This window comes from Apis cerana, linkage group LG8, assembly GCF_029169275.1.
Source record: "Apis cerana isolate GH-2021 linkage group LG8, AcerK_1.0, whole genome shotgun sequence".
Lineage (NCBI taxonomy): Eukaryota > Metazoa > Arthropoda > Insecta > Hymenoptera > Apidae > Apis > Apis cerana.
The window spans coordinates 4,162,122-4,187,537 of record NC_083859.1 but is presented as its reverse complement, the minus strand read 5'-3'; the positions used below and the strand labels follow the sequence as shown (position 1 = coordinate 4,187,537).

At 32.9% G+C, this 25,416-nt stretch overlaps 3 protein-coding genes across 6 annotated transcripts; 2 read left to right on the top strand and 1 right to left on the bottom strand.

The window, feature by feature from the left end:
* Nucleotides 1-1,592: 1,592 nt before the first annotated feature.
* Nucleotides 1,593-15,030, top strand: LOC107995269 (insulin-like growth factor I). Of its 3 annotated transcripts, none has more exons than XM_062078186.1 (3): nt 1,593-2,007; nt 2,133-2,585; nt 7,622-8,658. In XM_062078186.1, exons 2-3 carry the CDS (start codon nt 2,254-2,256, stop codon nt 8,064-8,066), a joined length of 777 nt encoding a protein of 258 aa, XP_061934170.1. In that variant the 5' UTR covers nt 1,593-2,007; nt 2,133-2,253; the 3' UTR covers nt 8,067-8,658. The 3 variants fall into 3 exon arrangements, with proteins under 3 accessions (XP_061934170.1, XP_061934168.1, XP_061934169.1); XM_062078185.1 differs by adding an exon at nt 10,033-15,030 and having other exon boundaries at nt 1,606-2,585; nt 7,622-7,892; XM_062078184.1 differs by having other exon boundaries at nt 1,593-2,585.
* A 917-nt stretch (nt 15,031-15,947) lies between these two features.
* LOC107995274 (uncharacterized) lies at nt 15,948-18,965 on the bottom strand. Its single transcript, XM_017052667.3, has 3 exons — nt 17,593-18,965; nt 17,085-17,374; nt 15,948-16,337 (listed from the first exon to the last, which is right to left on the bottom strand). The coding sequence occupies exons 1-3, from the start codon at nt 17,798-17,800 to the stop codon at nt 16,143-16,145; spliced, it is 693 nt and encodes a 230-aa protein (XP_016908156.1). The 5' UTR covers nt 17,801-18,965; the 3' UTR covers nt 15,948-16,142.
* A 279-nt stretch (nt 18,966-19,244) lies between these two features.
* On the top strand, nt 19,245-25,386 carry LOC107995340 (coatomer subunit beta). Of its 2 annotated transcripts, none has more exons than XM_062078182.1 (11): nt 19,245-19,888; nt 21,303-21,451; nt 21,615-22,039; nt 22,121-22,454; nt 22,543-22,831; nt 22,907-23,247; nt 23,335-23,596; nt 23,698-24,065; nt 24,136-24,580; nt 24,657-24,892; nt 24,958-25,386. In XM_062078182.1, exons 3-11 carry the CDS (start codon nt 21,672-21,674, stop codon nt 25,186-25,188), a joined length of 2,874 nt encoding a protein of 957 aa, XP_061934166.1. In that variant the 5' UTR covers nt 19,245-19,888; nt 21,303-21,451; nt 21,615-21,671; the 3' UTR covers nt 25,189-25,386. The 2 variants fall into 2 exon arrangements, with proteins under 2 accessions (XP_061934166.1, XP_061934167.1); XM_062078183.1 differs by having other exon boundaries at nt 19,313-19,888; nt 20,657-21,451.
* Nucleotides 25,387-25,416: the final 30 nt, after the last annotated feature.

Genomic DNA, 25,416 nt, shown 5'->3' with positions numbered 1-25,416 from the left:
AAATAAAGGAGACGAGAAGAACCGACCAAAATTCATCAAATCATCTTCTGTCTTCATATTTCGTAATTTCGAACGAGATCAGGGTTTAAAATCGGTCGTTTAACTTAAGAATGCAAGAAAAAAAAAGAGAAGAAAGAAAGAAAAAAAAAGAAAAATCATCCCGGACGCGTTTCGATTACACTTACGCGAAGGGAAATCGATACGAGTGCTGACGACCCGTAAATTGACACCGTCTATAACCAACGTTCTCGTTATTGCACTTTTATATCAATCGATTTAAAGAAAGAGAGAGAAAAAAGAATGGAATTGCTGTGTAAAACAAAACATTATCGTTCCATTTCAAAAAATTGCACTCGAGCAAAAAATCATAGAAAAATTTACGTAAATCGTAATCTCTGATTCTTAACACGATGCTCTTTGTTTTTTTAAAATTTATAACTATTTTAAAAACTATTTAAAAAAAAAATACGAAGAGAGAAATGATTCCATATTCTCTAATTTTGTAAATAAAAAGACCAAACATATAATATTCCACTAATAATAATAAAAGATATCAATTTTCTATTTTTCTATTTTTATCGTCCTTCTAATCTCCTTCTAATTAATTCATACAGAAAAAAAGTGAACGATGAAAGTTTAACGAATTACGCATCACGATGCTCGATCAAATATCGCCCTCGATAAAAACAAAATAATATATCTCTTACGGAAACGTCACCTTTTAAATCGCGAGTGGAAACCTCGGCCTCTGTTATCTGCCGGTCTGTTTTCACCCCCCATACAAGGTTTCTATTCATAGAAACGTTGAACGATCTCTCGATGATAGCCGGACGATAATCGGAATTAGTGCGATCGTCGGAAAGAAACGAGGGTAGGAGGTCGATCGGAACGTCTCCCGCCTTCTCCCACCGTCTATCTCCTCGAAAATACGATTTATCGCCTCGGTACGAAATAAAGCGTGATTAATTACGAACGATCTCAACTCTCATATTGTCTTTACACTTACAGATTCGAGTCGAGGAGGAGAAAAGAAGGCGTACGCACGTCTACTCACGCGTTCCTCACTCTCGTCCACGTAAACTTCCGTCCATCACCATCTGCGTGACCGTGTGAAAAAATTCGAAATACACACTGCCACCATTACACGTAAAAATTACGACGTAAATTACAACGTTCGACGATTCTCTCTTTCTCTCTCTCTCTCTCTCTCTCTCTCTCTCTCTCTCTCTCTCTCTCTCTTCCCTCTTCCCTCCTCCTTTCTTCCCCTTCCCCGTTCGAGACGAGATTGTATATCCCTCCTCTCTCTGGGGATAATTAAATTCAGCTTAAGAAGAGAAGAAGAATAAGAAAAGAACGATCGGTTTCAAACACGATTCGATTCCTTCCTTGGCGAAGAAACGTGACAGGGATCGAACGATCTCGCTCCATCGACCCCTTCTCTCCATCTAACTGTGGATCACACACGAGGCCGTGTACCACCAGCAGCCCGCCATGACCTCCCCCTTCCCTGTATAATCCCGCTCCGACTCTCCGCCACCTACTCCGTGGCTGATCGCTTTTCCCCTCTCTCGTGCGTCTCCTTATCGTTCCACTCCTCTAATCCGTGAAATCTGGAACAAGAACCGCGTGGCGAGGCGAGCCGGTACCAGTGGCACCGAGGAACTCGGTACCAACGGAGGTCTCATCTTCGGGAAACGAGAACCCGCGCGCTCCCTGCTCGCCGTCGTTCAACCGTTAACGACGACCGCCGCACGTTCCCGATCTCACCGTAAAGTGCGCGTATATAAAACCGATCCTGACCACCTGGAACACCTAGTTTATCGTAACACGGTGTCGGGTACGCATCGTTCCCAATTCGTCGATCGGACGATCCTTTCTTCGAATCTTGGAATCATTCGAATTATTAAAAAAAAAAAAACTTATGATTTCGATCGAATCGTATCATTCGTCGAAGAGTATAATATCACGGATAAAAATAGTTTGGCAAAGTTCTTGAAAGATCGGAAGGTAATATCGAAAGTTCACGAGGAATATTGAATCGAGTTTCAGAGGAAGCATATATATATTATATATATATATATATGTATATATATGTATACACATATATACATATATATACATATATATATAAGGTTGGAGAAGTGGAAGGAACGACACGTGTCGCTGTGTTGCTATAGTGAATCGGTATCAGTCTGGTTCACGAAAACGTTCAGTGTACGTTACGCACGAAAATTGATCGTTATCGACGACACGATGCCACGAAGCGGTTTCAAAACGGCCATGTTCAGGCCGAGCAGGGCCAGGACGATAGTCCTGGTCGGTTTGGTGTTGCTCACGCTTCTCGACGCTGTGAACGGCATACCGTACAAGAGATCGTTGCTCAGGCTGTGCTCGAAAAGTCTCAGCGACGCCCTGTACCTCGCGTGCAAGGGTCGTGGATACAACGAGCCGTTTTCGTACAGCGGCGAGGACGACCCTATGGACGTGGGGCCCGGACTCGCGGAGGAGTGTTGCTACCATCAGTGCAGCTATGCTCAGCTTGAACAGTACTGCAAACCGGATAACGCCAGCTCCGTGGACGCCGTGTGAGTGGATGTTAGTTTCTTCTGTTTTCTTTTGATATTTTTTTCCCCACCCTTCAACGCTGCAACGACATTTGCTTCTCTTTCCCATTTTTATATCGCTTTCTTTGCTTCCTTTGTTTTACATATATATATGTATGGGAATGATACTTTTTCTCGGGATAAATGTTGATCGTAAAATTTGTCGGTGGAGTAATTTAGTGATTTTGGATGGATGAGGAATTTTTAGTTTTGGAAAATCGTTGAAAGTGGTCGTTGAAAGGAAATGTTAGTGTTAATAGGATAGTATGATGAGTTTGATTATCGATGATTTTGTAAGATTGTCTTTTGAGCAATTTTTAACGGTTCCAAAGAGTGTTTCGATTGATTTTTTTTTCTGATCGGTGATTATAAATGATTGATAATAGTTAAGAGTGATTGAAAATTAGATTATTAATCATAATAACAATGATAACTTGCTATTTGTATCTATTAATCTTCTGTAGTAGGGTGGAATTTTATGGGTTAAATGAAAACTCACTCGAGAAGACGCGGTTTCATTAATAATTCTAGTGAAATTGAGGGGTCAACATTATTCCTAGTTGTCAATTATGGTCGCTTACCTCTGACTTCGTTAATCTTTCCAATAATACCTCGGATGAGCCTTGACGATCAATCTTAAACGAAGGTGTTTAACATTCATCTCGACGATCAATTTCTTCTCTGTCTCGAGGATGCCGGAAATCATCGACTTCGTGGAATTCTAATCGATTTAATTGTTAAATTGGCCTGTTCAACTGCTGAATATTCCATTATGCAAAGTTTTTTTTTTTCCTCGCAACAACCTCTAATCCGCCTTGGGTTTTTTCCAGTGATTTCGGCTGCAATTATCGGATACGAGATTAATTTCCCACCGGCCTCGTTACAACAATTCCAAGTTCGAAATAGCTTCTACGACTCTTCTTTTATCCTTCTTATTTATTCGTATATCACGCTTATTTTTATTTCTCTTGCAAGCGCTCGTTTATCGAATTATTTATAACACAAGGAAGTTGTTTTCGCGGAGATCGTCTTGCACGGCGAGACTATGTTAATAAAAATATTGACTTTCAATATTCAACGTTATATTTTTCTGTCAAACGTGAATTACTTTTTCATCATCACGAAGATGTAACGACGATTGTTTAAATTTTATTTAGGATTTCTTTTTTTAATATTCAAGAATCTGTTTTTAACTCTGATTGATCTAACATAGTCACAAATATTGACTATAACCCAGATACGTATTTAAAATGACGGTCCAGATTGTTTAACCTAATTTTCGAAGCCTTTATTTAGATCTTTGAAGTTTCGATCTTGATAAAATTTAATGATAAAATCTATCCATCAATAGCCAACACTGAGAAGATTCAAATAATTAGAATTGATTCAAATCACTGGTAAATTCTCGCCAGAATCTATAAATTAACAAACGATTAATATATCGTCTTTAACTATTTGATATGTTCAAACGGTTTACGAAACTTTGAAAGAAGATCAATCGATCCATCCAAGATGAGAGAGAGCTTTCAATTTATCAACTATTCTAGTCAAGTTTTTTCGCAAAAGAATTCGTCAAAAATAAATTCAACCAATCCAAGATTGATCGACAGAGCTGTGCCCATACCGTGCAATTAATATCCATCAGTTATTGGCTCGGTTCCGATCGGTACAACAAAATCATCTATTTACCCGCGTTCCATTGGGAACATGAGTTTCCAATCAACGAGTTGTTATTCTTTCGTTCTCCACGATAGAATTCATCTCGTTGGACTTTACCATGTCGATAGTAGGTGGCTCGCGAAGCTGTAGTTATTAACCGGCCGGTTCAATTGTCGCTGAGAAGCAGAAAGAGAGAAAAAAAAAGAAGAGAAAAAAGGAGAGAGAAGAGCACGAGAGAGCAGCTCATTATCAGTCGCTCCACGATAATCTCTGTCGCTTTTCCTAAAGTTCACGGTTGCGTGAAGTGGCATGGCGCCAGGAAGGTTAGTCCGAAGTACTAGGACGATCAAACCGACGCTATCTGTTTCGTAGCTCGATCTACAGTTTTTTCATTTTTTTTTTTTTTTTCAATCCTCTTCTCTCGTCCCAGAGATGGACAAGCGGATCTCGTTCTTTATGACTCTTCAAAATCTTTTTCTTCTTATACTCGTTCTTATTCTTGGAGAACTTCTTTTCATCTTTCTTTCTTTTCTTTTTCTGCACAATCTTCTTTCTTAGTTGTCTTGCTCATCATCTTCTTATACTTCAAAATCTTCTCGCTCTGTATCTTCTTTTTCTCAGTCAAGATCCTCTTTGACCCTTCTTCTTCTTCCTTTTTTAAAGGTCTGATGGATTCTGACAGGATCTTCCTTTATTTTCTCTCTCTTTCTCTCTCTCTCTCTCTTTCTCTTTCTCTTTCTCTCTCTCTCTTTCTCTTTCTCTTTCTCTCTCTCTCTCTCTTTCTTTTATTCTTCAAAATCTTCTCCTCGTTCTTTTTCAAGAATCTCTTTCAAGAATCTCTTCTTGTTTTTCTTCTTTGAAATATTTTTCTTCTTCTTCTCTTCCTTATTCTTTTTCTTCTTCTCTCAAAGATCGAATGCGCAAGCGCACAACATTCAGCTCCATTATCGATTTCGCGCTTCTTGTTTACCAAAGATATACAGAAACATGTGAATCGAATATTTTCAAGCGTGGCCAAATATGAAATATCAACTGTCGTTTTGATTAATGATACATGCTGGTTCCTTGAACACGAGAGATTTTTAATAATGATGCATTCGTTTTTTTCTTTCTGTTTTGAAAAATGATCGCGTTATATCTCTCATCCTGCTAAATTTGATATAGGTAGTATATCATTGTAAAAGAAAAAAGAATTTTTCTGAATTAAGAAAATTACTTAAAATTCTTTTTCATTTATTTATTTCGTTTTAAAAATAATTAAATTCTGACGATATGAATTCATTCTGCATTAATTGTTTAATAACGATGTGTAGAATATGAAAAATGAAAATTATGTTTTTTAATATTTCTGTATAAGTTTATTTATGGATCTTAAAAAAAAAACTTCAAAATAATATTTTTCACTATACTTAAAATTAAAAGTGATATTATCTATCCCTGTTACTAATTTTTCAACAACAACTAACAATGAATGTTTAATGCTTTTATTTATTATTGCAATACATTATCTTGCATAGCTATCATCAATGGTATATTAAATCAATAAAATTAATCAAGCTACATGAATCATATTCTTAAGGAAGGAAAAAAATGTTTATTAATACAAGAAAATGATGACATAATTAAACTAAAAAAAAATAATAACATCGATATTATAAACAATTTACAAAGTAACAGAAATATTACTGTGCATGAATTATATCGACTGTGAACTTCTGTGAACGAATAAAAACGTCCTTCATAACTACTTACCAACTTATATTAATGTAATTAAGAGTTTATCTCAATACGTTACATCATGTTGCAATTTTCAACTGTCTTATTTTTACATAATATTTATATCATCGTATAGTATCTTTTTAACATATGTAATTCATTATCTGACATGGCTGTTAACCTCTTACGTCCACTTCTATTTTCTACTTAGCTGTTATTTAAAAGTTTCTACTTAAAAGTTTATTTTTTTTTTTTTTTTTACTCTGAAATAAAAACTATAATTTCTTGTAGAAATATGTAGAATATTCTAGAAATCGATTGTTTCTTCTTCTATCATTTTTTTCTACCATTCTTTTTTCTACGATGTTTGCAAATGAATGATTATATCTTAGGTAAGACTTAATATTAAATCCAATGATTGCTACATGTGTCTTCCAATGTATTTATTCTTTTGAAATAATGTTTCCATGTCTCATTTTATATTGCACAATCGACTTCATCAGTGCCTCTTCATACATCTGACGAGGAACATCAATTATGATTAAGAATCTCTTCAGTTGTCCCGAAGGAATGTATATTCTTGCTGTCTAGACACGTACGCAATAATCTTGCGATGAATAATTTCTTGCTTTAACAATCATATGCTTTAAAAAAAAAATGTAATTATGGCCTGGACTGAAGGTAGAGGAAAAAAAAATATTAAAAATTACTCGTTGCCATCAACGATGAACAAGAATAATTGCAGTTTTCCGTATAAACATTCCTCGAACTTCAATAATGCTTTAATGAGTGGCCTAACAAACCTTGTTGCATTCATTATTCTCTTCACAAATATTTTACTGTCTACATTCTTCCATTTCCTTTCTCTGTCTCTTTCTCTCATTATCTTCTTCTTTCTTTTTTTTTTAATTAATACATTGAATAAGTAAAATAAGTATATCCAAGAGGAAAGAAAATAAATGATCTTGCATAATGTCTCTACTCTTTCTTGTAATTAACCTTTCCATTATTAAAGATGTCTGCCTACGGCCAGACATTGAACAAGTCTTTTTTTATACCATCATAGATTTTATAATTAGAAACTCTATCTACGTTTCTACATTATTATACTCGTCTATTTCATTTCTCATTAAGATGATTATTATCTACATTTAAATGCATAAGTTAATTTGTCGCCTTTTTAAAGAAAATAATGCGGATAATTTTTCTTCAAAATTGCTATAAAGCCGTATACTGAATTAAATTTTTAAAAATTTAATAACTTTTATCGACAATTCTATAATTCTGACGATATTAAAAAAAATCAAATAAAAATCTTTTAGAATTGCTAAGACATATATAATATTTTTCAAAAATTCGTCGATATACTTTCATCTTTAAATGTATCCAACAGAATAATATTTTAACATAATAGTAAAGACAGTATTTCGATACAACAATGAAAAATTCAAATATAAATATATATATATACCAACAAATTCTATGCATGTGCCTTCATGAAACTTTCATTCGAAACAGACAGACACTAAACAAAATACATCGCTTCCGCTTGTATCTCATACATACATCTTCAAAATCAACAGCAAAATCAAACCTACCCTCATCTTCATTATTCGCCATTTTTGTTTCCGTTTATTTTATAGAAAGAGTCCGGTCTGGATAAAATACCCGTACCTGTCCACGAGGTCGGCAGCCTCGTCGTCGTCGGAAGAGAGATCGAGGTCGGACATCGGCTACGTCCACGGTACAATCAAGTGCAGGATCCATGGATCGAAGGGGGCACGAAAGAAGGGGGCTAACACGGACCGTGACGACGACGCCGGCGGCTGCGATGGGAGAAACTCGATGAGGAGGCATCGAACCGGCCATTGCGGTTGCAGGCATCGACGACAGAGGCGTCGTCGTCCTGGCAAGGTGTCTATCACCGTCCAATTAATCCCTCATCATTTCTCTCTTCTTCCTTATCCTCCTCCCCCTCCTCCTCCTCCTCCTCTCACTTATTCTCTCACTTATTCAAATTTTTATCCTCGTGATATCTTATTATTGGATCACTCGAGTTCTGGTGATATGCTGCTGACGTGTTATTAAGAAACTTCTCGATTTTCTTTCGACGAATCGTAAAATTTTTCGAGTCATTTAATCCTCGACGTGTGGGGAGATCCACGATATTGCGGAGGCCCTGTGAGGGGTCGATATGTTCCGTCCAATAAATCCATCCGTGTGTTTTCTTCTTCTTCTTCTTTTTTTCTTTTTTTTTTTTCTTTTTTTCGTTACTTAGGAATAGAGCTTAGGATTTTTATAAATCGATTTTTGTGATATTTTATGGGATTGTGTGGATCTTTTAGTTGTAATAACTGTGATTCTTTGTGAGGTTTCTTACGAGATTTATCTTGTGATTGTTTGTAAGATCGTTGATGGAATTCCTTAGTTTGTAATCATTATGATTCTTTGTAAGACACTTTTTGATGGAATTCTTTTTTGTTGTAATGCCTAACTGTGATTCTTCGTGAGATTCTTATGGGATCATTTAAGTATAATTGTTTAAATTTTTATTATATATATATATCTTAATTATATTATTTAAATTTTTAATCTATGATATATATATTTTACAAATATTTATTGTGGAATAAAAATAAAAAAGAATAATAAATAATAAATAGAAATTGAACGTCATTTATATATGTGAACCAGTCGATGCACAAATACCTATGACTTTTCATTCAAATAATAAAAGTTCATTTATAAATAGTAATCTATTATTGTTAGTATATATACATATTTATATAAAAAAAAAAAGATTTATATTTTTCACGAACAAATATATCTTTTCTTCGAGATGCAGAAATATGTTGAGATCGAAGAATTCATTTCTACGAGATATCCAAGTCACCTTATCGACTATTAGAAACAGCTGCTGACCTAAGATAGTCATCGTGACCTGAACGCTAACAAAGCTCCTAAACACGTGGATTTAAATAGTATTAGGCACAGATCTCTAAATGTTAAGAGTTCTATCTATATTTAATTTTTATACGATATTATACGAAAAATGATTAATGATAAAAATGAATTAAATTTTGATACTTTAGAGTAAAGAGATTTATTAGATATAAAAAGATTAATATTTGTAAGTTAAAAAGAAAAAAAATATTGACATTTGAAATATTTTGTTGTTTTATAGAATAGAAATATGAAAAATTTTTACGAACACTTGATTAAAGCGATCAATTGATTTGCTTGAAAATTTTATTAAATTATATTTCGATAGGAATAAAATTTTAATATTTTAATATTTTAATAATTTGTTGAAATATATTCATGATATTAAAATTTTACCATGGTATCTTCATTGAAATTATGATGTTAGTTTAATCTACCATGATTGAAATTTGTTTTATCGGAAATTTTTTTAATTAATCTACATAACATAAATATATTTTTTTCCGAGATAAATATGGTTCGGTGGAATCAGCAGTTTTATAATAAGTCAACAGTTTTATAATAAACGTTTCCATAGTGTCGGTGAATTATCTTCGTCGAACTATTAGAGAAATTAAACGAGATCCAATAATAAGTAAACAAAGACGATAAGGGATCAGATCAGGCACTTTTAATTGCGCTTGCATAGCTAATTGTAAGTGCAATCTGCGGTTGCATTCATTCTCGAGCTCGTTTTGCGATTTCATTATCTTGAAACTTTTTTCTTTTTTTTTTTTTTTTCTAAATTATTATTTCGCAAATGGAATAAATATATAATATTGACGATACGCTGTATGAATATCACGCGATACTTTCCAAGTATTTTTGATTGAAAAAATGTTCATTTCTCTTTTTTAAATTTCATTAATGAAAGATCCCTTATCGAAGTAAACAAATTGTGTTTAAACATTCTGTCCCGTTCAAATATTTTATAAATGTTTGATCACACTGAAAGAAAAAGAATTTTCGAAACAAGTATTGAACGACAAAGAGAAAATAATTCTTTTTTAAAGAAATAGAATGAGAAAAATTAACAGCAGATAGATAAAAATTCTCTTTTCTCACGTTCCAGATGTTAGACAAGACACCAGGCGTGAAAACATCAAGGCACGAAACGTTAAAATTGCCGGTGTCATCGAACAAAAGCGAATAATTTCTTCAGAACATATGGGGGAAAAAAAATAATGAAAAACGAAGGAGAGGAAAAGAATAATATCCTAAGCGGCGCCATTTTGCCGCTTCTCGGCATCGAACTCTCCATTCTTACCTCTTCCCTCCTTCATTCGTGCACATTTATCAGGAATAATCGAAGTGACCACGAGTTTAAAAGTCAACGACAAAATCGTAACGAATAAAGAGAGTAGATTAAAAAGAAAAAAAAAAGAAAAAAAAGAAACAAAAAAGAAAGAAACGAAAGAAAAAGACATAAAGAAAAAACCGATGGACGAAAAAAGAAAAAAATGTATAAGAAACTCGGACGTAACTCGGAAAAGAAGAGCGTGAAAATCAGTAAGAAGATGTCTAGTCCCATAAAACAGTGATAAATTTGATCGTGGTATTTTCTCGAGTCAAAGGAAAAGAGATTTTTAAGAGACGAGAATGAGAAATAATAAGTCGTTCGATCGTCCTCCCTTCGAATCCACGGCGTGAAATGTCGGAAAGTTTTGGGAAATTTATTGCCTTTATCTGTATATAAATTAAATTTCGACAAATTTTTCCATCCGAATCAAATATTTTAAATTTAAATCTAAAGAAAGAATGAATATGATAAAAGAATGAAAAAAAAAAAGAAAAGAAAAAATAGAAAAATGGAAGAAAAAATCGTGGATTTCTCGTACGTGGATCGTCGCATCGTTTCGAGAACGACATCTCTGTTTGAGTGACGCGGAGGATTTTGGAATAAATTGCACGAATAAATTCGTGGCTGAATAAGAAAAAAAAATGGAGAAACTGTACACATATATGTTCGAAAGGATCCCGGGACAACAGTCGCTCGCGATCTTCTAGAGAAAGACTTAAATCCAGTGTTGTAACGTCTAATCTAATACGTATACTATTAAGCGTATGTATATATATATATGTGTGTGTGTATATATATATATATATCTTTTTTGCTCGATTTTTCGTTTTATTATTATTTTTTTCTTCTTTTTTTTTTTTTTTTAACAAGATATAAATGTGAAATTTAGATTTAGTTTCGAAGATATTCTCTTTATATATATTTTTTTTTATCTTTTTTCGTTTTTCTCGCACGGTTACCGGCCACTTTCAATCCTTTTGTCGAACAATGATCTCATTAGTATTAGAGCTAAGGAATTTTCTAAGTTTAATAAATTAGTGCTGAACGAACTAGTCACTAAGGACGACGGTGAGAGGTAGCTGGCAACCGAGAGAAAAGTGAAAAATAATCGTGAAGTAATTTTCAATCAAAAAATTTCCTCGAAAATGATAAAAATCGAGTAATGGTCCTGACTTTTTTTTTTTTTTTTGGATGAAATCCATGCGAAAAATTTAGTGTCTGGTTTATAAGAAAACGGATTTTAATAGAAATCGATTTTTTTTTTAAATCTATTTTTTTTACATCTAAATTTTTCAGCCTGGATAATACTATTCCCACGAAAAGATTTGAAACAGAAGATTTCCAAATTAAATAGGAATCTTCTCGAGGCAAAATTGAACGATTTTAAGACAGCTATTATAGTAACTTCGAAATTTATTTTCGTTACATTCGTTATTCGTTACAAAGCGCATATTACTAATTTAGAAATTTCAAAAGAACAACATTCAGACTGCTTTTCAATCGAATGACCTAAAAAGGAAGCGCAATTGCTCTTTACAACCGAACACAAATAAGCAGATGCATATAAACGGATATACCAGCGATAGAACATTGCCGTGCCGTTTAACACCATTCAATTTTGCCTCGTACTGTATAGTGAGATACTCGAGGCACACTCGAGTGGTGCATAATGATCGAGGATCGCGAACCACCAGATGTGTTTAAACGTCATTCGCTTAGTTTTTCAATTAGTTAATTTATTTCATTCGACCCTCGATACATTCGAGTGTGCCGTTTTAAATTCCGCTGTTTTTGCGTAGAGAGTAGTGTATGCAAATTAGTGAGATATCGGAAGAAGTATAAGTAAGAATCTTAATAAATATTCTAGAATAGATAATTATATTAACCCTGCTATGCTCTTTGGATCGTCTTTTGAGATCCAATCATATTTTTCTATCTATATTGATGAATTGGGAATACGAAAGAATCGTAGTTACCCGTTTTTATTTTTTATTCGGAATTCTTCGAATTCGACTTTTCGTGAAAATTCGTAGATAAAGATTTGTAAAAGAGTTCGTAGCAGAGTTAATAAATTTTTTCTTTTCTTTGTCAAAATTCAGAAGAATAAAAATATAAGAATAATTTTCTTTACAATTATTATTATTTACACGATGCAATAAGAATGTTAATAGTATCTTGTTCATTATACTTCTTCCATCAAGTATTCATATTTCACGAGCATTTTATGTATATAGCTTTCATTTATTCGTCACACGTACTCATACACACAAATCATAATCGACGTTTCATTGTAAATAATTTGTATGTCGCCATGGGTCCTGTGTAACGAGGAACGATTTATTTATATCAATCGAATAGCTACTTGTTCGCGAAGTCTTCCTTCCTGTTCAGACGCGTCGACCATAAGAGATCGCGATTCAAACGGGACACGTGGCGGGTTCTTGCGTAACCGGATTGCAGATAGCGATGGGATCGATTTTCGTTGTCGATATACATGGAAATTTTTTCCCAGTTCAATCTGTCAGAATTTGCATGGAAATACTAGAAAGAATTAACTTCACGTATTTTTCCCGACTTATTTCTCGGGAATGATATATTTCAGGATAATTTAATAATAATAACAATAGTAATAATAATAATAATAATAATATTTACATTCGTAAAAAAAGTGAAATTTATTCCTGCAATTGATTAAACTTCATCGTTATTTTCGAATATTTTTCGAAATTGAAAAAGGATGGAGATATATCTCCATCGGATAGAAAATTCTTCTTTTCTGAGTATTTAATAATAGTGGTGGATATTCATAACAGTCAGAGATATTTAATTTTGGATTTCTTATTTGTTACGTAAAAGTTGAAGATAATTTATCGCCTACTGTACATCTTCCTTCTCTCCCTCTTTCTGTCTTCACACATTTTGAAAGCCGCTCCGACAATGATATATTTCACTTGCTTGAACCATCATAATTCATTGGTATTTCTGTTTGTCTATTCTTTGGTCTCTGATTTTTCTTTCGTATTTAGTTCGCATTAATCCTCAATATATTATAAGTGAATCTTTAATTTTGAATTTAGAATTTATAATCACATAATCCTACCTTCTGTTCTTTCATAAAAAAATTATTATGATATATTTCAATACTTTGAATATAAGAAGAAAATTATTTTCAAAATGACTATATTTACGTCATTCATAATAATGTCTTTTCTTCATAAACTTTAAACAAATATTTGATGATATGCTGACATTGTTGCAATTTTAATTAATCATTTGAAATATCAACAATTATTTTTTTCTTTTAAAACAAGTTTAATGATTGTCGTTTATTGAGTTTCGAAAAGATGAATCATCATTTTATTTACTATTTGTTCTCGTAATGTAAAAGAGTGAAACTATCATTAAGATAGATATTAAAAAATCTAAAAGTGCATTTTGGTGCATCTTCTGACAGATTGGACTATTAACAGATCACGTTGTGTCAACGTGTCGGACATGCTACTCGTGCACAAAGAGCGAGAACAAGCATTGCTTCTCCTCGTCTTTCTACTCAATAGAAATCCACGAGAGATCGGTCTTTATTAGGCGATTTCATGATACGATCTTTGTTCGGTACACGTGCTTCTTTAAAATTAAAAATCGTTCTTGGTTCAACACGCTTCGTTACTCGTAGGGGGAAAAAATATAAATGCGTTCCCTAGAAATCATAAGAATTTCCGAAAATTTGAAAATATAAAATCAAAAATACGAGTTAAATTTTAAATCAACAATAACTTAGATTACGTTGTTCTCTGATGAGGAAAACAATAATTTGATTTTCACTTATTGAATCGATATGATATCTTGATAAGACACGGTCGAGAATCAATCTTATAAAAATTAATATTTCTTCATTTTTAACATTGTCTCAAGATACAAATATTCTCCCTATGGAAAAATGCAAAACTCTGACTTACTCTACGTGTTTTCTCGTCAACGATTCTTCGGATCAATCAGAAATGAAATCCGAAATAGAATTCGTAAAGCAATAAACCTGCACACACTGATTAAACATTGATTTCCAAAAGCACACGTGTAACGTGTCGTTTCTTGAATAATTTTCGAGACGGCTCCAAAAATACGATCCCCGAAAGAGGTATGCAAGAACACATAACGTCATTCGAAAGCGCAGAAATAAACTTTACGACTTTTCGCAAAATTTGAAAAAAGAGAAGAATAATAAAAATGAGAAAGAGAGAAAGAGAGAGGGAGAGAGAGAGAGAGGGAGAATAAAACTTTGCAAAATCGTAAACGAGAGAAACAACATTTTCGCGAAAAACGAATATTTTTCGATATTTTTTCACGTTCGATCCCATCACTACCTGAACACTGTCCATTATTCCGTCAGCCATTAACCGCTGCACACGGTTCGCTTGTAAATTGGATGATAGTAGCAAACCCACTACGGGACATCGTCTCTCTCTTTCTCTCTCTCTCTCTCTCTCCCTCCCTCGCGATTCTTCGTGCGAGTGCACTTTCGGCCCGAAGTGCCGCGGATGATACGGTATCCGATGCTCGAAGCGTGCGAGCGTGAAGATCGTCTGATTTCCGATTGATGATCTCGAGAACTCACCCTGTTTTCCTTTATCACGTTCATTAAGAACGCGAATTATCGACCGTGAGATTGGAGAAAACGAAATATGTATTAAATGTCGCGTTGGATGGCTTGTACATAGAGGCGATGAAATTGTATTAATTTTGATGTAAATAAAATGATTATTTGTAAGGTAACTTTTGCCCTAGATTATTTTTCTCTTCGAGATTTCAACGATCCGCGAGCCTTTCCATCGAATTTTGTGATAACGAATTTTAAGGACGAGCGGAAGAAGGGTTGTAAGTTTCGATTATTTATCAATCGAACTTTTATATATTTCTTTTTGGGAGTCCAAATTTTGTAGAGTCGAAGGAAAAATTATGAGAGAATCGTGTTATTACGTAAGTTATTAAACAATAAAAAATATATATCATTATGTTGATTCATCAACGTGATTCTTTTTTAATCTGATTTTTTTAATATCCTACGAATGCATTTTATTTGAAAGATCTTGAGAAAATCATCTTGCGTGTTATCTTTTGCATTTGCAGTGGTTAAGTAGTAATCTTAAAAAGATTATGTAATTTTAAAAAGATTAATCATACGCATTGCAGAAGCAGTTCATACTTGTTAAATATATATCGTGCATATATTAAATGCAAATGAAACCTGTTTTCAAATGAAAAGCGATGTTCTTATGTTATTTACATTTTGATATCAGACCTGAAATGTAATTGGATCTGAAATGTAATTATATTATATTTTATCTAAATTTGCTTATTTTGCATAATTGTACGTGAGAATTTATTATAATATTATAGCCCCACACATCGTCGTTTTAAGAAAATATTTATCGCGAAATATTTCAAAAATTTATTAATTTTTAATAGAGAAGATCTAATCTAAAATCTAATCTAAAATCTGAACTTTTAATCTTTAAAAAGCAAGGAACATGTCATATTTAATTAAATGAAACAGATTTATAAACTTTATAAAATCTTTAAGATGAATCTAAATTAAATTATATTTGATTTATTCCCACAATATGATTCTAAATTCAGGTAAATGAATATAAGTAAAGAAAAAAAAGGAAAATGTATAAAAAAGATCGCAATTTATGCAAAACTAGAAAACGCAACAACATGGCTCGTATTTTATTTCCTTTAAATATTCTTAAGAAAACATTTGAAAAATTAAGTAATATGTACATTTCCTTAAGTATCGTTTTCCTTAAATAATAAAACTCTTAAGTAACTGTTTGTATTTCTTTTCGATGACAAAATATTAACAGCGAATTGCGAAGTCGTCTTTAATATCCCATACAAGGAATTATTCGTGGATTATCGTAGCACAGTCTCGCATTCGGACAGCATTTCGTTGCGATCTGTTGGAAAATTCTCTTGTTAAGATTCTTCGAGTTTCTTGGCATTCTGTCACCGATCTCATCGTAAAGTTCTTCCAGTTCTTCTGGGCTTAAATTGAAGCCGAGAAGATCGTCCGATTTCTGTGAAATAGTTTCATTCATTCGTTAATTTTTCACAATTACACATAACTGTATAGTCAACACTTAAATTTGTTATTATATACTATCATATATATATATATATATATATATATATTTTACACTGTCGCCTATAATTATATTTTAATAATTGAATTACAATGCAATCCTTGACATAGAAAATTACAAACATTAATAATAATAAACAATGAATTCATAATGAATTTTAAACAGAGAATATTTTACCGTTCCTTCTCGAGAATATAACACTTCTCGGATTTTTTTTTTAAATATTTTTTAATTGAAAACATTTTCGAAATAATAAATAAGACAAATGGATATGGAGATAGTAAGAGTTTTATTGCATTCATACCGTTATAGCGCTACATTAATTTCCATTTTCATTGACAATATTATTCATTTTATCAGAATTATAAATAGCCTGTACTTTCCCTCGCAGTTCTTAATTACAACAGATCCTCAAATATATAACACACGAAATCGATAATTTAATAATAACGCTTTGAACATTTTCTTTGAACGCACGCAATAAATTTTAACTTTACATAGCATCGACTTACATGTTTCTTTTTTTTTTTTTCATTGTTACTTCATACTGTGCACTATTTCAGTATTTTAATATTATTCTCCATTCATATAATTCTTTTGATTAAGATGAATAAATATCGAAACGTGAAGAAGTACGGAATTTAAACCCCCTTTTTCACGGCTTGATTATTAAGAACTTACGACGGATCTTATTAGGTATTTCGGTCGCATAGGTATGGATGAACCGTACATTCCTCCTGACAAGCCATTGTACTGAGTATCCATGAACTCGAGTCCTGGCGTGATAAGCTCTGATTGATGGAAATTGGTCGATTGATAATTGTGTCCTATCCCTCCGAATCTCGAAGGCATAAGTCCATAAGAGCCATAAGAGCCATAAGAGCCTTGATGCAAAGGCATTCTAGCTTGTACATAGTAGCTTCTTTCTGGCTCGAATATTTCTATTCCTACTGGATTTTCTTCCATCGCATCTGAAAGTTAAATTAATTCTTTATTTCATTGAATTTCGATCAATTATCATTTAACATGTTATCTTCTGTCACGATTGGCAGAAAATTTTTGTTTCTATTTTTCCAACACTTATACCAATTGAAATAAATTACATACATAAATTCTTATAAACAAATTAAATCCAAAGTACACCCAGAGAAATATATAAAAAAAAAAGAAACAAGAAATCAAATCCAACCTGATATAGTCGCCTTTACGATCTGATCCGCATTACTAGTGTCAGATTTCTGCGGGGATCGTTTCATCCTTGGTCCTTTGCAGCTATTTATAAACACGTCCCTCGCGATGTTCTTGCACTGGAGGGACTGTCGAGTCGACTCGGCCCTCGAGATTTCGACGATCGTGGCCAGTACCGCCACGAATAAAGTGACTCGCATGCCACGCATATCTGCACCACGTACACCACTAACTTGTGTAATCGCTATTCGACGACGACGAACGATCGTGCACGCGAGATCCTCGGCTACTCCATGCCGCGATCATGCTTCTTCGCACTTTTAACGCGGCAATTATGCGCTGAAACGTGTCACAGGGCCGATCTTGCAATCCACATTGTTTTACCCGGTAGTCGAATTCCTCGATGTCCTCGATTCGCAGCATTTATCGGCACAGGAAACGACGAGGAGGCCGAGAACAGGTGTAGATGGAATTGTCGTCCGATCCGTGATGCAATCATTGATATAAATTTCCATTTTTTATTTATCAAAATCGAATGGACGATTCGTATAGAAGTCGAAGTAGATTGAACTTCAATGAATCTCAGAAGCTGTTTAAGTTGAAAATAAATTCGTGTTTGGACGAGGAATTGATTTAATTGATTTGATTAAATTAAGAAATTTCGAATTGGGGATGAAAAATTAAATTTGACAGGTAACAATATCAGAAATAGATTAATCAAGAATTTGATGTATATAAAAGTTATGATGCGAGTGGATGAATTTTTGAAGAATGAATATCGTTAAATATGTTAATTGCTGATTTAATACAACAAGTTATCACTGAAAAGAATGCAAAGAAATGGATTGTAGTCACGGAATGATCACGTCATTGAAAACTCGAAGCATAAAATTGTCATTTCATTGATAATAAAATTGCAATCTGACAAATAAATTTTATCCATTTATTGATATAATCATTAACAAATATTTATCACAATATCGAGGAATCATCCTCCTCAAATCATAGAAATCCGTCTTAAGAATATCTAACCCTGGGATAACGAGAATCTCTTATTCGTGACAAAATAGTTAAAAATATGAAATACATTTCGCACAACCTTCGTTTCGAACATCTAATTATACGATCTAAAAGTAGACGGCCAAAAGTAGACACCAATAAATTTCTCTCAGAATTTCTTACACTATACGAACCATGCCAAATCTGAAAGATCCGAGTACGCAATTGCCGAGTTAATTACAATCGTAATAGTAACTTTCCAAACGCCAAAAAGAAACCATCCCCCCAACCATAAAAACTTTAAATATACCCATTCGGTGATCATGAAACGGCCATTGAATTACCGGCATAAAATCGATCTTACGAAACGAGACCATAACTCGACGAGCACGAAAGAAAATTATTCGAACGATCGAGGCAACAAAGGGAAGCCGACGCAAGCGTGCAAACGCGAAACTCTTCGTGCCAATAACGACGATATTCCAGGCGATCGTTTCAAACTCTGTGAAACTACTCTTTCACCAAGGAGGGACAGGGATAGAACGAGGGAAAAAGAGAAAGAGAGACAGAGAGAGAGAGAAAGAGAGAAAGAGAGGAAGGACGGAGGGGGACGGTGGCGTTCACGGGTGAGAGATAGCCGGTGCGAGTTAAACGCGTGTCTGACCCTCTTTGTGCGTGCAACGGCCGGTGCAATAGGAGTTAATCGAAAAAAGTAGGCAAGACAGAGATGGGAGGCAATTGAGAATCGGCGACGTCGAGACGCTTGCAATTAGCCGGCGCTCGCTCTATCTAGCCGCTAATTTCGTCTGACGCCATAGAGCATAGAGACTGGAGATGTTTCGAGATGGAATTCTCGAAAAATTACTTAGGAGAATTCTCCGCCGGTTGTTTGAACGAGAACGATCGGTTTTTGCCAGTTAACCGGTTTAGAATGGAGGCACGATGCGAGGTGGTGGTTCGTGTCACTAGTCGACAGCACGATCGTGATCGATTGGAGAGAAATGTTAGATGGAGAAAAGACATGGATGATTCGAGGAATGCCGGTTCGGATATCGTTCATTCATCTCGCGTCACGTACATGATACTTTGAAACTTTGTGAATTATAGTAAGACAATTATCGAGATCAAGATGTTTCGGATCTTGTTGGTATCTTGTTTTTTATTTTTATTAAGTGAGTAAGATGTGTTATATACTGTAGTGATTTCAAGAGTTACTCGAAGAGAGGATATAGAAATATTTATGCTTCTGGCATAAATTTATTACGTACAAGAGTACGTCAAGAGTAGGTTACATTGAGGTAGGGTACAGTTAGATAGATGAAAGACTATTATATAGCAAGTTTTTTTTTTCTCAATTTTTGCTTCAGTAGACAGAAGAAGATTTTATAGATAATATCCTTTGGTATTCATAATAAAAGAATATTGAGATGAAATGATCAAATATGTTATTGAAACGATAAAAATGAAAAACAGAGATTTTATGTTATTGATTATCTTGAAATCTATCGTAAAAAAGAAGTAGAAAATGTATCTTTTTTAAATTTATAATAATGTTTTCATCAATAAGTTAAAAAAATGAAATTAGAAAGATAAAAATATCAAATTTAAGATGAAATTACTTATAAAAATATGTTTAATAATTAATTTCATATTACTGTTTACCGTTCAAAGAGAAAAATACGCTTGTCAATCATAGAAATCTAATCGATAAAAGTTTATTAGTAATTTAAAAAAATCATTCTGCGCATCAATAAAAAAAATCCGCGATTATTCAAAAAGCAAATTACTTTGAAATATACTAATATATTTATAACTGATAGTGCAATTATGCAACTTCTTTAATTTGTTCTATCTACATTAAAATTATTCTAAGATTATGAAACAACATGATTCTTATTCCTCTGATAAACTTAAATTGTCAAAATTATTATTTTATTTTTTCTTAATCAGTTAAATCAGTTTAATATATTTTTATCATATGTAATTTATTGATGGTAAAATTTGCGAATGAATTAATCGCTTCTTCGAACGCAGTTGCAATCTATTTAGTTCAGTTTGTTTTCTAGGTCAGTAGTGCTCCACTTGAGGCGGTTCTCTAATCGGGATGATTTATCTCTGAAGGAAATAAATTAATAATATTTAGTAACAATATATTGCGCCATTAAGTTACGGGTTTTATTTGATAAATATTTGTTTTGTTTATTTGTTTTCTTTTTTGAAGTGCTGAAATAATTTACGAAATATATATTTTAATTATGAATCATTTACACAAATCTTTACACAAATAACAACATATATGAATACGTGTTCTTCAAATAAACGATAATTATTAGTTGTTTTCCATTATATAATTTAAGTTTGAAGCTTGTTATGAGTTTGGAGAAAAATTAAAGAATTAATAAAAATTAATTTTATTTTTGCTAACTTAAAATGTATAATTAGAGAATTATATGTAAATAATTTTTTGAACATTCTTTTACAAGAATACAAAATTTAATATTAACAAAGGTCCTTTCTGTAATTTATATTAAAATGTAAATGTTGATTATTTTAAAATCGAAGTATGATAGAATATAAAAAGAAAAAACTATAAAAGAACTTATATTTACAAAGAAATAATGTTTAAATGATATTTTAAAGAAAAAAATATCATAAATTCAAAAATGCGTATTTTATGTGGAAGAAGTTGATCGTAGCGCTATCTATTCTTAGTTTCAGTAGTTCTTTTGTATTGGGGTAGCTTCTTGTATTGACACGTACGCTGTTTTTCTTGTTCCGAATTTATATAAATGTGAATTAATCAATTGAAATATATTGTTATCAATTCAGCTTTTGTTATCAATTCACTTGTGACTATTCAGGTATGTCAAATTCGATCAATATAATATATTATTTTATGTCCAATATGATAAATATAAATGTATAACCTAACTTCATTTTTGCTATATTTTTCGAATTACTTTTATCACATAATGAATTTCGATCATTTATTCGGGAAGTAGAATGATAGTTTTCAATTTGTAGGTGATAAAAAGAAATTTTTCTAAAAAGTTTTTCTCAAAGTGTGAAACAATCGAAAAAATGAGTACAATAGCCGAACAACCTTGTTATACCTTAATAAATGTTCCAACCGATACGGAGCCATTAAATGAACTTCAGTTAAAACAAGATCTTGAAAAAGGCGATGTTCATACAAAAATTGAAGCTCTTAAAAAAACCATTCATACAATCTTGAGCGGAGAACGCTTACCTGGACTATTGATGACTATTATTAGATTTGTATTACCACTGCAGGATCACACTATAAAGAAATTACTTTTGATATTCTGGGAGATTGTTCCTAAAACTTCTCCTGATGGCAAATTACTTCAGGAAATGATTTTAGTTTGTGATGCTTATAGAAAAGATTTGCAGCATCCAAATGAATTTGTTAGAGGTTCTACTTTAAGGTATTAATATAATGGACATTTTATTTTTATAAAATTAGTTAAAAATTTTGATATATTTAAGAATATATTTATATATTCTAGATTTTTATGTAAACTAAAAGAACCAGAACTTTTGGAACCTTTAATGCCTGCCATAATTGCATGTTTGGAGCATAGACATTCTTATGTTAGACGAAATGCGGTCCTAGCTATTTTTACAATTTATAGAAATTTTGAGTTTCTTATACCAGATGCTCCAGAATTAATTGCAAAATATTTGGAAGGAGAACAAGATATGTCTTGCAGGAGAAATGCATTTTTAATGCTCTTACATGCTGATCAGAGCAGAGCATTGGCTTATTTAGCAGCTTGTTTGGATCAAGTACCCAATTTTGGTGATATATTGCAATTAGTTATTGTTGAACTAATTTACAAGGTAAATATTTTTTTTATAAAAGTTATTTATTTATTTTTTTTATTTTAATAATATTAATAATTTTAATTATATTAATACACTTTTATAGGTTTGCCTTGCAAATCCATCCGAAAGAGCTCGTTTTATCAGATGCATTTATAGTTTATTAAACTCGCCGAGTGCTGCAGTACGCTATGAAGCAGCTGGTACTTTGGTTACACTTTCCAATGCTCCTACAGCAATCAAGGCTGCAGCTTCTTGCTACATCGAACTAGTTGTTAAAGAAAGTGATAATAATGTTAAATTGATTGTTTTGGATCGTTTAATTGCGATGAAAGATAGTCCTGTTTATGAAAGAGTTCTCCAAGATCTAGTAATGGATGTACTTAGAGTTCTAGGTAGATTTCTAAAAATAACAAAAATAATAATATAAAAATATAGAATATCACTTAAGATTTTAATCCTTATTTTAGGCTCTCCAGCATTGGAAGTTAGAACAAAAACATTAGCTTTGGCGATGGATTTAGTAACAACTCGTACTATCGATGAAATGGTTCAATTACTGAAAAAAGAAGTGCTTAGAACAGCTGGCGGAGAACATGAAGATGCTGGTCGATATCGACAACTTCTTGTTCGAACGCTACATGCTTGTTCTATTAAGTTCTCAGATGTAGCAGCTACAGTAATTCCAGTATTAACAGATTTCTTATCAGAAAATAACGAAGCTGCAGCTACTGATGTTCTAGTGTTTGTTCGTGAGGCTATTCAGCGATTTGAAAATCTGAGACCACTTATTGTTGAAAAACTTCTCGAAGTACATATCAAAAAAATGAAAACTAAAAAATTAATCTTTGTTTTCATATTCTAAAAAATTGATTTTAATTTTTATTATTAAAAACAGGTATTTCCACATATAAGATCGGTAAGAGTACACAGAGCAGCATTGTGGATTCTTGGTGAATATGCAAATACAAAGGAAGATATCGAAGCTGTAATGAGTCGCATACGAGCTGCATTGGGAGAATTGCCATTATTAGAAGCAGAGAATAAACGTCAGGCTGGTGAGAAATTAGATGATGGAAGTGCTCAAGTTACACCAGCACAATTAGTCACATCAGATGGTACATATGCTACTCAAAGTGCATTCAGTGCAACATCTGCACGTAAATATCTTCTATTTTTTATTGACATTATTTGATGCAATTATAAATTTCGTTTTATTAAAGATAGTGTATATTATTTTTTTCTTAAATGTAATTTATAGGTAAAAAAGAAGAGAAACGTCCTGCATTGGTTCAATATATGATGGAAGGTGATTTCTTCATAGGTGCCTCTTTAGCAACAACTTTATCAAAGTTGGCGCTTCGATATAAAAGTCTCGAAACTGATCTACAGAAGAGCAATCATATGCAAGCTGAGGCAATGTTAATAATGTCCAGTGTGATGCAATTGGGTCGTTCAGGTCTTCCTACTAAAGCAATAACACACGATGATGCAGAACGTTTATCATTATGTTTAAGATCCTTGGCTTGTCCAACATCTCTTGTACAGAAAGTTTTCACAGAAGGTTGCCGTGATGCTCTTGGTAGAATGTTAGCAGCAAAAGCTGAAGAAGATTCACAAAACCAAAAAGTTATACTTTAAATCAACTCAATTCTTTGTAATGTTTATGAACTATTAATTTCTAATTTTTTATTTATAGGCAAAAGAGAAGCCAGGTAATATCGTTCAAGTAGACGACCCTATACAATTCTTGCAATTAAGCCGTGGTTCAGATCTAACAGGTGGAGCTGGTGATGTATTCGAGCAAAGTTTAAGTGCTGCTGTCGCTGGAAGACCTGGTGCTAGCGGAGATGCGCCAGCTCCCAGTGCTTTGAGCAAAGTTACTCAATTAACTGGTTTCTCAGATCCTGTTTATGCAGAAGCTCTTGTTCATGTCAACCAATACGATATAGTACTTGATGTATTAATTGTTAATCAAACCGAAGATACTTTGCAAAATTGTACTTTGGAGCTTGCAACAATGGGCGACTTAAAACTCGTAGAAAGACCACAGCCTATTGTACTTGCTCCTCGAGACTTTGCAAGCATTAAGGCAAACGTAAAAGTAGCATCTACAGAAAATGGCATAATATTTGGAAACATAGGTAATTATTAGAGAATTATTCAATGATCTTGATCTGATATCTTAAGAAAATGAAAATTTTATGAATTAATTTTCAGTATATGATGTATCTGGCGCGGGATCTGATAGAAGTGTAGTAGTATTGAACGATATACATATCGACATCATGGATTACATAGTACCAGCAACGTGCACCGATCTAGAATTCAGACAAATGTGGGCAGAATTTGAATGGGAAAATAAAGTGTCTGTAAATACAACATTATCAGACTTGAGAGAATATCTCGCCCATTTACTAAAATCCACAAATATGCGCTGTCTTACTCCAGAAAAGGTAATGTATTTTAAATTGATTTCTTCTAAAAAATGATTTCGATATTAAATAAATTATTTTTTCAGGCTCTCTCTGGGCAATGTGGTTTCATGGCCGCAAATATGTATGCAAAATCAATATTTGGTGAGGATGCATTGGCGAATATGTCCATCGAAAAGCCATTGAATAAACCTGATGCTCCAGTAGTTGGCCATATTCGTATCAGGGCGAAAAGTCAAGGCATGGCGTTGTCGTTAGGCGATAAAATTAGTTCTACACAGAAAGGTCCACAGAGTAAAGTGGTGCAAGCTGCTTAGAATACATAGTTTTTTGATCCATGATATTTTCAGTATTCATGTTATTTCCAGAGAGGAATAAACTTGTAATCAAATTTATTTAAAGAAAAGAATGCGTAATGCTATCAGAATGGCATGATGTCATTTGCCTTCAATTCCATATACAAAATTTTTTCAAATGCCAGGATTGAAATATATTTTATACGATCAGTGTATTAATTTATGTGTTGTTTCAGTTTTATTTTTTCC

Excerpts from the sequence above, each read along its gene's own strand:
- LOC107995269 (XM_062078184.1), top strand. The coding sequence starts at position 2,092 with ATGTATACACATATATACATATATATACATATATATATAAGGTTGGAG. Across the intron at positions 2,586-7,621 it reads GCCAGCTCCGTGGACGCCGT|AAAGAGTCCGGTCTGGATAA; the intron begins GTGAGTGGATGT and ends TTTATTTTATAG.
- LOC107995274 (XM_017052667.3), bottom strand. The coding sequence starts at position 17,800 with ATGCGTGGCATGCGAGTCACTTTATTCGTGGCGGTACTGGCCACGATC. Across the intron at positions 17,375-17,592 it reads CGTAAAGGCGACTATATCAG|ATGCGATGGAAGAAAATCCA; the intron begins GTTGGATTTGAT and ends TTTAACTTTCAG. Across the intron at positions 16,338-17,084 it reads AATACCTAATAAGATCCGTC|AAATCGGACGATCTTCTCGG; the intron begins GTAAGTTCTTAA and ends ACTATTTCACAG.
- LOC107995340 (XM_062078182.1), top strand. The coding sequence starts at position 21,672 with ATGAGTACAATAGCCGAACAACCTTGTTATACCTTAATAAATGTTCCA. Across the intron at positions 22,455-22,542 it reads TTGTTGAACTAATTTACAAG|GTTTGCCTTGCAAATCCATC; the intron begins GTAAATATTTTT and ends ACACTTTTATAG. Across the intron at positions 24,066-24,135 it reads AAGATTCACAAAACCAAAAA|GCAAAAGAGAAGCCAGGTAA; the intron begins GTTATACTTTAA and ends TTTTATTTATAG.